This window comes from Botryllus schlosseri, chromosome 3 (genome assembly GCF_051294905.1).
Source record: "Botryllus schlosseri isolate E-star chromosome 3, Bs_hap1, whole genome shotgun sequence".
NCBI classification, from domain to species: Eukaryota; Metazoa; Chordata; class Ascidiacea; order Stolidobranchia; family Styelidae; genus Botryllus; species Botryllus schlosseri.
Genome location: NC_137238.1, coordinates 27468215 through 27481158, shown reverse-complemented (window position 1 = coordinate 27481158; position 12944 = coordinate 27468215). Strand labels below are relative to the sequence as shown.

At 40.5% G+C, this 12944-nt stretch overlaps 1 protein-coding gene across 1 annotated transcript in view; it reads right to left on the bottom strand.

The window, feature by feature from the left end:
- The window catches only part of LOC145436274 (uncharacterized), a 19876-nt gene extending 10023 nt beyond the window's left edge, over positions 1-9853 (bottom strand). The window contains exons 1-3 of the mRNA XM_080313636.1: positions 8554-9853; positions 7653-7742; positions 7047-7217 (exon numbers count right to left, since the gene is read on the bottom strand). Of these exons, the coding sequence (XP_080169762.1) occupies positions 7047-7217; positions 7653-7742; positions 8554-8582 (290 nt within the window). The 5' untranslated portion in view covers positions 8583-9853. The remainder of the gene's footprint in view (positions 1-7046; positions 7218-7652; positions 7743-8553) is intronic.
- Between the last annotated feature and the right edge of the window lie 3091 nt (positions 9854-12944).

Genomic DNA, 12944 nt, shown 5'->3' with positions numbered 1-12944 from the left:
CTCAACTCCAAAGCGTGTTACCAAATTTCCGTGACGCCAAAAGCACATTTAACGGAACTCTGACTCCGAATCCGCGGCCCTGTTACGACGGATACCGGGTCGGTTCTGTTTCCCCGGGAAATATTTGACTCAGGTATATCAGAGGAAGTGTCGCAGCTCGGTAGTTGACTATTATCTTACAAGTTTTGATCGAAATTTATCCACGTAAAGAGTAACTATAGCCCAAAGTCTTTGGTCAACGCGAAACCGTTACATTAACAATTATTGCACCACTCAGACATTATAGGCACTTCTATTTGATCAGAACACGACATTGAGCTGGAGCATCACTTCGAATCATCAGTGCCGATTGTACATTCTCGAGATAATACACGGAATAATGCAAATAGCAATCAGATCATCCGCTTAACTAGTTTCTGTTAATTAGGTATTGTCATTGCCGAAGTACACCACGGGAATGCGTTATGCCGCCACCAACGTAGCGCTTTTTGTTTCAGGATCTTGTGGAAACTTCGTCTGTTGTTGTGATATTAAAATACAATTTTGATACAGAAATTTACTACAGTATGCTTTCATATTATTTCAGTCTTTGGGGCCGTAAAAAAGCTCATATTAACGTTACGACAGTGCCGCTATTAGCTGCGTATTTCGTTTATCTTGTCTTTGGCGCCATGACACTGGCAGTTGCTGCTGTAATACGCTTGATAATGGCGTGTGACAATTTGGCGTGACTGCATTAACGACATTTCAACAACTACAGACGTAGTCAATAGGTTAATTCCACCGACGCATTAGAGAACAGCAACAATCCGTGTCTTATATATCATATAAGCGTTTTGCATGATGCCGACAGTACGGGCGTCCGTATATTTTGGTAAAATTACAATTCAACTGCACTCTGTACCAATCATTGCAGCCACAAGAATACAATATAACACAACTCAATCACAAAGATTTGCCTGCAAATTCATTTGCTATGTGTTTAACATGATGATTGAGATTGTTCGTGATATACCGCGATGGTCGACAACAATATACTACAACATCAGGGTGATAATTATCCACTTGAGCCTAGTCAAGCTTGCCATTGATTTTTGACAATTCAGATTGCTAATTTTCGCTATTACACGAGAAAGCAACTTAAACTGATATAATGAGCTCTAATATACCAGTATCATATAGCGGCCGGCAGATGAATGCTATTGACTGTTTTGCACACATCTTGTTACATAGGATGGAGTGGAGACACATGACATTTGTGTTGCTGTAGTTTTCTGCATATTACGGTAATATCGCCGCAAATGTCCCCTGCCAAAATGTCGAAACCAGTGTTTGGTACAATCTCACCATAGTCTATATATAGCCCTCCCATTATGACAACGCGACACGTAAAATGGTTGATGATTCTCAATTTTTCAATACGGAATCATAAAAATGACACAGCGATCATGAAGCTGAAACAATAAACAATAACCTGTATAGCTTGTTGATACTTTGTCATGAATGGATTTATTATGGCTTTCTAGTCATTACTGGTGTAGTGTTTAATATGATTCTCCGTAACAAATATCCTAAATTGAGATACCATTGAATTTACCGACATGATTCAGTACGCTGTCATCCTTTTTCGTGTATTTGGTAATTGTTTAACAATTGTGTGTCATACGCATAATGGCGGATATCATGCCTTTTTATGTCGAAACTGTGGGTAATGTGTATTCGCTCAAAATTCTCGCCAAGATAAAGGCAAATCATGTTTACCACACCCATCTTCAACGGCATATATGAAGTTATACATTGAAACTAGATTCGCATTAACGTTATTAAGATTGTTGCGACGAGCATATAAACTTTTTGTTACATATCCCAACTCATCAAATGTTAGTTCACAGTTCCGTTTGGAGTTATCTCCTATATGCGATTGCATGGGATTACGAAAAATAGATTGTCACAAATAAGCGACATTTAGAAGACTACCTTAATTCAACACATGTATTGTCACAGACGTTGGTGCATGATTATTGATGCGAAGCCCCTGCCATTCTAGATTAGGCAACTCTGGCTGGGTTTATAGTAATCTGTGTTCATACTGCATATACTGCAATATATCCGGTTGCGTGCAGTGTGCAACATATGAAGATAAAGTCCATTTGAATAGCAAAGAATCCACCAGTTGATTAAAAAAATTTTCTATTTCAATTTCACTAAAATCATCTTATTAAATCTATGCACTCGATTTCATGAATCACATTTGTGGACACAATGGATAAGTTCGAAATGGACTGCAGAGAATCGTGTGCACGTTACAAAATTTGTATTTAACACCGTTTTAAAACGATGCCTCAAAGCGCGGATTGTCAAACTTCACGAATGTTAATCGGCAACGGAAATCAGAATATCGCTGACGAATGTTTTAATTATTTTGCAGCCGTTACAATCTTTATTGATTTCCTATCCGTTAACCACCCAAGTTGTGACGCACAGCTACGACCATGGAGATCATATCGCTCACCGTAGATTCGTACATATCTTTTAATTTGCGCATATTTACGAGGGTTGTCACTTAATAACACAGGTGTACAACAGACTGAACTCGTATTCTTAAGGCGTAAGGCAAATGCTTGTGGAGATAAGTCAAGATGTATTGTATAAACATATATTAATGCGTGGTGTCTATGAACTCACTAATCTCAAATCACATATTGTCAATCCTCGACGGTTGTGTTCTGCTAAAGGTGCAAGTACGTGATTGCAGTTTCGGCCATTCGGCCATCCCTGGAAATATGCTTGATTCTATTTCCCCTGAGAAAACATGGCTAAGTCGAAGTTGTTGATAAAAGCGCGGATTTACTATCACCTTTAAAGACAACCTCTTCTGATTTATTTGCAGTACACCCCATTTGCGTGCTTCCCCTGTACGTTGTTGAAGGCTGAGTAATTGGATTTTCTTGTGCGTAACACAGCTGCATATTCTGACCAATGCCATATAGCCTACGCAAGCACGGAAGGGCATGTCATGAAATGCAAAATAAAGCATGTACTAATTCCTTTGATGTTCTATATAAAATTCAGAGAAGCGATGGTAAAATCGGCATGTGCAAACAACGGCATACTTGTTCGAATAGGCGCATTCCGCGAATGTTGGTGATTGTATGACATCGACAGGAGATGATTCACGAAAAAACGTAGAATTAGGAGCCTGATGTATGTAATAAAAGGCATTTGTACTCTATGTACAATGCGAGACACAGGGCACAAAAATTGAAACTTTTAAAGCTTTAAGCCGCGTAGACTGGCCCCAATGGTTATGTACTTTCATTGCAAGCCTATGATACTATCATATAAACCGTTTAAAAGGACTGTAAGTCGAGTAAAACTCAGGCATCGCGACCAATTTAAAGAGACATGCACTAGACCAGTGGTTCTCAACCTTTTTCACCTCGCGGACCGGTAAAATTTTTAAAAGTGTCTGGCGGACCGGTGCACTTCGAAAATTGAAATGAAGCCAAAATGTAAAGTATGCAACCGATTTTTTGCAATTATAGGATGCTAGAGAGAGACATTTAAAGGGTTTTGATCGTAAAATCAATTATCTTCATGATAGCATCCATGTGATTTTATGGTAGTCAGTCTGCTGACTCGAGGTAAAATTGCCTTATCCAGATAAACGTGCTACCGCCGAGAGTCGTTTACAGTCTTTCGCGCCAAAGGTCGTGGGTTTAACCGACCGCGCCAACTCGAACCAAGTTGAACGAAGCACCAAGTTGAACCAAGCACATTGTCGTGCTACCTTGCTCATTGCCCACTTCCATCAGACGCATACGCTACTCTGGCAACTACGAATACAATGTGTGCCGCAGGAAAACACCTTGCCGCAACTATAGCGGCCATCCGAAAATTCGGGCCGCAAAAGCACTTCGTTAACCCACCCCAAAAACGTTGGTGTTGGTCCCCCACAGGGAGATAAGCCAAACTGCCGGGGGATTCACCCCCAGACCCTACAGTTCGGTGGATGTTTTCACCTGTACTTGTGAGCACATTCATTCTACTCGGTGTAAGCAGAGAGTTTATGTAGCTTAATCGCGGCAATACCGAATATTATCGATCATTATAATTAGAGCCCGACCGATTATCGGCCCGCCGATAATATCGAGTCGATATCACGCTTGGAGAGAAATATCGGTATCGGCCATTGAAGGTAAAAAGATATCGGCCATTTTCGTGACGTCACACCATGGTGGCAGTGAGTCCGAGAAGTCGATAGAAGACGTGAGAACGGTAAATTATAAAAATAAATGGCCAAGCTGCATACACTGCGTACAGGGCAGTAGGCGTGCCCATCTGAAAAATATTATAGATAACTAACCACCGTTATGCCCCACTGACTTCGTGGGAATCCCCCTGCAGTAATCGATCACCAAAGACAGAGAGCAGCTGGTGGATAGTTGTCTGCAGAAGATTGAGAAGAGAAATGAGAACTTCAATCATGCTGGACTGACCCTCGTGATGATAGAGAAAAGCGTCACGTCGAAACATTTCTCTGAAGATAGCACTATTGGTTCTGTACCAACAGAGCTGATTATACCAGTAATGTATGAAGTCGTCTGACTGAGGCCTGCGGGGCCTCCAGGAAATATGCGAGCATAGAGGGCAAGAAAATCAAGCAAACGTGGAGTAAAGCCAATAATTGATACAAAAATTTTTGATTCCAGGATGTCATTGGCCAATTCTGACAAAAGACCGTAAAATATTGATCAATTGATTGTTGAAATGATGGTCATGGTTAAGGCCCAAGGGGGATGGTTGGAGCAGTTGCGGACGTGGACATTTTCAGTTGTTTTGCACATTCTCTTCGGCTATTTGTTGATGATGTGCTGAAGGCTCCAGGTGCACTGCCAGAAGAATATCAATATTTGGTGAAACCATTGAAGGAAAGATCTCCTGGAAGGGAGCGGTAGAACCGAAGAGCGGTAGAACCGAAATGAAGAAAGGTTTCCAATTCTTGCTGTGCCACTAACTATGTTACCAAGTGAAAGACTGCTCACTGTGTTTAGTACTATATACATCATTCATGGAAGACCACAGAAGTTCACTCCTTGGAGAAAGGGCCGAGAAATTGTGCTTCGTGAATTGTAATCAGCAACTGCTGGATTGGTGCTTTTGATATATTTTTGTAATCCCTAGATCATATTTTTCATGTTCAAGCATATCAATGGCTGTAAAGTTGTCGAAATAAATGCCCTGAGGTGTTAAATATGGGCCTTGAGCTAGTTTCCATATATTTTGAATATCGGCTGAATATATCGGGGTTATCGGTGGAGGTACTGGATATCGGTCTTATCGGTATCGGCTCAAAAATCCAATATCGGTCGGGCTCTAATTATAATGACTGAATCGGTTTTCTCGCTGCCGAATTTTTGGCACACCCTTCGGAGTTCCATGTTAGCCTATACTTCATTAGGGGTGGGTAGGTCGTGGCGAGGTAATGGCTGACGCATAAATGCCTTTTCTATAAATCATGCGTATATCTCGGAGAAGGGCACCTAATACGCAAGACATTTAGTGACAATAAATCGCGCAAAGCGTGAAAATAAATTGAAAAATGTTGGGAAAAGTTACGGTCCTACACAAAATGAATGAATCGAAAACGAATGATCGCGCAAACTGCGCTGTTTAGCGATGAGTCAGTTCGTACCTGTTCTGTACTTGTCGCTCGTCAAATAACATGTCTTGATCTTTAAGTCAAATCGAACATGTTTCAAGCCCTAATGACACCTCACGAACTTCTGAATTATTTTGATGTTTTATTTATTCTATCAATGGACAAAACCTTCAACATTACATCTTGAAATTGAAGTATAAAATTGTAATATACCTCGCGGACCGGCAGGAATGTCGTCGCGGACCGGCGGTTGAGAACCACTGCACTAGACAGTGCACAGTCAATGAAAATGGCTTACATATCTTTAAAAATGGACAAGCGACGAAAAGGGATGCTTTATCCCAGGGTAAAAAACGACCCATGTGTCAAAAACTTGATCCAGCTATATCGCAACGCAAGAATTGAATTGTTGTATTGAAATATTATTGTATTGTGTTAAATATTGCACGTTGAATGGCATGATGGACTGCTGTGCACGAATTAGCGCAGTACATGTTCAGAGTCACACCAACATGTTCGGTGTAGGGTTGCGTTTATAATAAATGGTTATTTACTTTAAAACATGTTTTAAACAAAGGCCTTTGAAATAAATATTGTGTGTTTTAAGTTGTAAAAGTATGCCATAATTGTGTGAATACTTTCCAAAAAACATTATTACATTACTACCCAATATAGCAGACGTTGCATCGATATGGGATTGTTGGAACCATCAAAATAGTCGGTTCAACAGCAACAGTACAGATATTTCGTCAACGGAGCTGTATTTACGATATGTTTTCAATTGCCAATTTCAATCCATTATGACGGCACAATTGAATATTGGTGACGTCGTGGCTTAAAAAAAACGAAACACATGTTTTAAACAAGGGCCTCGTTTTAAACACGTTTGTTTTTATTTGATTTCTGTTTTTTAATGCAACCCTAGTGCGGTGCAACTTAGCTAAATTGCATTTCTGGTACACCATTTTGCTGTCACATGACTCATTTAAATGGGTAAAATGAATCAAATAGATCAATCTTTATGAGGGTACACCCTATGGGGCATGGGCATATCATTAAATAATTTTATGTGTTCCGCGTTTTAGCGCTTTCTTGGGTTGGTGGTTTTTAGTAGGCCACGCTGGTACACGGGCAGAGAACTCACTCCATTACTTGGATCTATCTTCGTAGGAAGTGCATGATGTATTCGACTGGTCTTGAACCATTAAAATCGGAGGTTTTGTACCAAAAAGTGCTGCTAGATCGAGTTGCACCGCAAGTCAGAAGTCAGCACGATTTTTATTTACTCGGTGTGGATATGCAATTTTTGCATGATACCTTTTCACATTATAGACGGTGCAAAATTTCGCTGCATCAGACGGTCTCCTGTTAATCTGAACGTTACCTGAGATTAACTCTGCACAAGTCCTTGGATATGTCACCATGGCAATGGAAGATTAACGCCCACATGTACACCTTCACGTGCAGAATAATCCCGAAAATATGCAACCAGACACGGATATTTCGACGGATCAACCGATAAGGCTGCAGCACAAAGCGTTTACAGTTTCCGTGTCTTGAAAGCGAAAACAGGATTTAATTGCAGCAGCAGCGTGCGATAAGCGATGCAGTAATACGAGTTGGTTCAAAATGGACTTTGCTTTCAAAACACGTTTCGTTTTTAATATGATATCAGTATTATTCTGAGACACAATTGCGGATGGTTAAAATATGCATTCGAGATTAGTCGGATTGAAAGTGTTGATCCTTATCGCATTTAAAATTCAGAAAACAAACTACGCACCGTATGCAGCGATGCATTTGAACCGGAACATGAGGCTGAACAACCTTGTGCACCTCTGTTTACACGTGAGACCTGAGAGCCCGTGACAATGAATGCTGTTGAAATAAGTAGATAAACAGAGCACGATGCGTTCAAACGTTTAAACTAAAGTTCGAGGTCGAAACCTGCGGAGCTAGCATCAAGAATAATGTGGAAAAGGATACCTACATGTCGACTCCTGATAAACCGAAAATAAGAGAATGATGTGTCACCCTGTGATGCAGATCATCTACCCTGTTATCCTGGCTCTTTTCACATCTATCGATATAAAAGAAATCTTATGGAACGTTGTTGGTGGAACTTATAACAGAACTTATAATTTACATTATAGGTTTCCTATGTAGGAAGTAGTTACTGCATGGAATAGATTCTTCGTCATTAGAGGTCACCCGAAAAATCAGCTGGCAGGATTTAATATCTCGATAGTAACCGCAAACTCGCTTATCTAGATGCCTGGTGACGGTTGCTATAGGCTCGCATGCACAGTGCACACGCACATTTACACTAGATGCCGTTTTCCGTTTTGTCATACTTCACTGTAAATATGGAAAATCAATGTATTACCCAAATGTCTCTCGTAGTGTATTTAGGGTCCAAATCCTGCCACAAGAATTTTCCGGAACCAAACTTTGGTTTCAAACCCCTTTCAATTGGCGAACACGAGTCAAATATACACATATTCCTACGTATACCAGGGGTGTAGCGGGTTATGTTTTTGTATACTCATGTCTTTTGCGATTTCATAGGGGTGGTACACGTAGAGATAACTCCATTCATCCCTAGGACACATCTCCACGAGAATTGACGTATTAGACTCGTTTTCAGCCATATTGAGGGGCAATGCAAAATTTGGTATACCTCTGCTGGTCACGTGATTTGAACAGGGAATTCGTGAAATGCACGATTTCGTTTATACAGTGCACAGCTTTTCATATTTTTCGAGAAAGCTATTGTGATGATGCTAAATCAGTTTGTGTAAAACAGATATAGGCAGAGGAAATAAAATACAACGCGGGGAATTGGAAAAGCTGGAAATTTTATGGCGAAACATTCATCATCCATCGCTTACCTAATAATGACTCCTCGTCTCCAAGCCATTACGAAGTCTCCATGTCTGGAAACGTTCGCGGCACATCAGCGGAATCGGACCGGTTTAATCCGCACGTAGCAAGAATCTAGACGCACGTACCTAGCGCAATCTCCCGAAATATCTCGCCTTCCCGCGGGACAGAAAACAGGAACGGATTACCGTTATCGGACGATTACATCCGATAAATGGATAAATGAAGTTTTATGCGAAAGGTATGCCGGCCCGTTTCTATTCGCGGCTTTGTTTATTTACGCCGAATCGCCGTTGGCGGTTGGGTGGGAGTTATTTCACGGAGGCAGCACGCGCGGCGTACGTGCCGCGGAACAATCCAGAAAAGCGTTACGTGGCAATTGCAAATCGGATTGATATGTAACAATTACCGAACTGGGATATTGTCAGTCACGTTAGAGAATTTTATAGCACTCTATACCTTCGATTACACTCTATTGTCTATTATCATTTTTTCACGTTCAAATCCTCACTGTCAATATCATATTGTTAGCTCGAAGTGGAACATCTCGCCAATAATAGACAGAAGAGAGCGAGCAAATATCTGACTTGTTGAATAGTTTCTAGGAATATTTTTGTCCAACTCAATTTTTGGGAGGTCCAATTGTCGCGACCAATTAGTCAATGCAAAAACTAACGACATGATTATCAAACACATCGGTTACGTGAGCAGTGTACTACCTATTGATGATGCCACCATGAACAGTAAGAGTGTTGAACTACATCCACTCGTTGGTGGTATATATTTCACACATGAATGCCTATTATGTGTATTTTGGTGGAATTGGCATAAGAAATCAATACCAATTTACCTCATGTCCTTGACATGCCGGACACACTGATGTTAATTTCGCCCTGTCAAAGCAGTTTTGCAGTACATTCCTGAAGATTTAACATATCATCCGGGTTTACATGAAAATGTCGCGATGTAAACAAAAAATAACGAGTCTTCGATATTCATGAGTAAAGCATTTAAAACCGATGACACCGTGGTTTTGATACAAGATAGTCGGAAAATACAACTGAACAACGCACGCGTTCTTTAACGTGAAATGCTACTGATTATTTCCAAAGGCGTGAAGAGTGGGCTGACCTAACCGCAGCTGTTTCGCCTGTGTGTGGAAACAAAATGACAAGTAAACTTGACTAACTAAGCGAAAACGTACCCTTAAAGTATGAAAATGTATAGTTTCACAACCAGATAAGACATTCAATAAGAAACAATGATAGTATGGTGATCCATTCTAGTGCGGTAATTCCGCATCATTACTTTCCACTTTTCCAGTTATCAGAGGTGGTCAGTAACGGAGTACTTCTACTTTTTGAAGTACTTGAAGTAGATTTTTCCTACTCACACTACTTTTTAAGTAGTTATGATTTTAGACTACTTCTACGTCTACTTGACAATTTCCAGTTTTGTAGGCAAAAATAAGCGTAGAATACCTACTTACTTACTTACTTGTGAATCACCACTCCTATTTCTACTTGAGTAGAAATTCCGGCGTTACTTCTACTTCTACTTGAGTAGCGACGGTGACTACTTTGACCACCTCTGCCAGTTATATAAAGCAAAACGAGGTTTAACTGACATCATAAAATATAGATCTGCCATTATGACATAGTGATATTAGGCATATGAACTAGGGTTGGGACTTCGGGATCAAATTTCAAATCCCGGGATCGGGATTTCCCGGGATTAACAAAGTAGCAAAATGCACATACAAGCTACACAAGCAACATTTATTCCTTGTTATATTGACGCAAAAACATGCTCCCGTGAATACGGATGAAACCCAGCGATCGAAAGCCACCCGGATAATAAACGTTTAAATTAATGTACCGCCTGTTTCGTGTAGGAGTTGATTTGTCCAATGTGATCGAAAAACGTCCGTCATTCCGTTACATTGCCTTAAGCTCTTCTTCCACACACTTGCGGATTTTTTTGCTGTGATCGATCACGAAGTCCCGAAACTGTTTGTGACATCTTGGCAAGTCATAGCTGTCAGCCTTGAAGGCTCGACGAACTCGCTCTCTTTGGAGCAATTTGTTTAAATGCCAGCACGTCCACAGCAGTTAACTGGTTAGGAAGTTCATCGAACCGAGGATTCTGCGTCTTCCTTTTTGACTGATCTTTCTTTGACATGCCCGATTGAGTCATGGATGATTTTATTGCTATCATTGCGATTAATCCCGGGATCGGGATTTCTTGAAATCCCGGGATCCTGGGGTCTCAACGCTAATATGAACCAGTAGTACAACCGCCCAACTAAAACATGCAGAAACCTTTGATTTCTTATATGTTGTATCATATTCTGGTTGGTTGTCTCTACTTACTAAACTTTGTCAGCACATAATGATTGAGAATTGAGTGATCAAAAAGCAGGTAAAGCACGTACATGAAGAACAATATGCTTTTAAAAAAATATTTGGCACTGTAACAGAACATGTTTATAGTAGTAACCTGTTGCTTACCACCAATATCATACCCATACATGGACCCGAGGATAGCTGTAATCGACAATAGCGTCTTATGGTAGAAATACGATTTGTTGCAGATATGGGTTAAGGAAAATGCCTTGTACCGACTTTAGCAATGGCTGCTATAGTTTATAGAGACTATCAACCAGACAAATACCTACACTCTCGTGCAGTCACAAGGATATTTACGAGAGAAAAAAGTTATCGTCCTCAGTCCTCTAGTCTCAGAAAGTGAGTTGCAATCTCACAACTCTCTCATTTTAGCTCATCAGTCTCTCTCAATTTTGAGGAAGAGTGAGAACGATTCATCAGACGTTAGTAGCCTACATAATCACGTCACTGTTGCCACAAACCGCGATTTTACGAAATAATGCATTTCTGTGTATAGTATGCGATGATCGACGCTGCTACTTTCTCCGCACTGTTGATACATTACCGTTCCGTCATGTTCACAGATATAGTATAACGTATTGAACACTATACATGAATTTATACCCAGCGATACCATCTTAGTGAAACTCTAAATTCCGGCGTTAAGTTGCGGAAATTGTAAAAATTTATTTCCCATAATGCATACTTTGTGGTATGTTGTTTCCGGTCGAGTCAAAAGGCCGATCCCATTACAAGTGAAATTTTGTAGGGTCGGGTAACAAATTGATGTCGGTTATCTTCGGCATGAACTATATATCAATGAGACTGAATCGGAATTTCCAATCACTATTTTCAGGAACCAGAGATGCTTAATCTCAGGTCACTTGAGACATAACCAAATAACCAGGCTTTTTGTCGTAGTCCGGTTTCGATGGAATATACTCTGGCACTATAGCTGGCTGGCAGCGATTTTGATGATGTCTATTACATATCTTCAAAATATCATAGTAGCCGACGAATGATAAGATCTGATGCGACTTGATGCATACTTCGCGCATACTCATATAATGTCAGATATTGTCTCAAGTTTACACTAGAAGAGCGCATTCATTGTTTTTCAGGCATTGCCAGGAGATTTTAATAGGTTGGCTACTACACCCATACAAAAACTGTGATGTCAAAATCTAGTCGTGATGTTTCGAACATGACACTATGCTGTTTATTTCCTACATTTGTATCTTTGATAGGTAATTTAAAATATGGAGTGCAACGATTTCTGTAGCAAGATGCTCCCGGCCTGGCTCCGGTGTCACTCTATATCGAGCCTACCGTCTATATGTTGGTTATATATATATCATATTTCATTCAATTGCAATTTTGTAATGCATTGTGATACTAATTTGCACGGTGGACAAATAAAAATTTCTCTCTCTCTCTCTCTCTCTTTCCCGTAAGGGTTGCAAGCATTTGTTGTGCCTGATCGCTAAGCAGTTGTGCCTGTGACAAGCGGTTGACAGAGCGGTTAATCCAATGCCGGAGCTACGAGGGGTGTAGTGTACCACTGAGACCGACTCCATATTGCCCATGTTTTTGTCTCGCACGCTTCCCTTGACCCCCATTCATCGCCCGCAGCAGGGTATATAGGATGAAAACCAGCATGGTCAATGCCTATAGAGTTAAATGCAAATATGAATCGTTTTAACAAAGGAGTCATATGTGCCCGTACGTACACGGACATAAATAGTCTAAACATCAGAAATAACTAGACAAAACTAAAAGTGTCCAATTGCACGCGCATTAAAAATTATGCCACTATAGAAATTAATGCCTTGACTTCCCGTTTCCTTGGGTGCCACTTATTGAGGGTTACTACCGGGATGGTAGGATGATCGGTTTAAGCACAGAAAGAGAAGGCACTCACTCCTCATCAACGTTTGGTTTCGGACACTTCGACATCATGATCGTATATTTCCTTAAGGTGTAGCCATGACGTATTGTTAAGATTCTGTGCG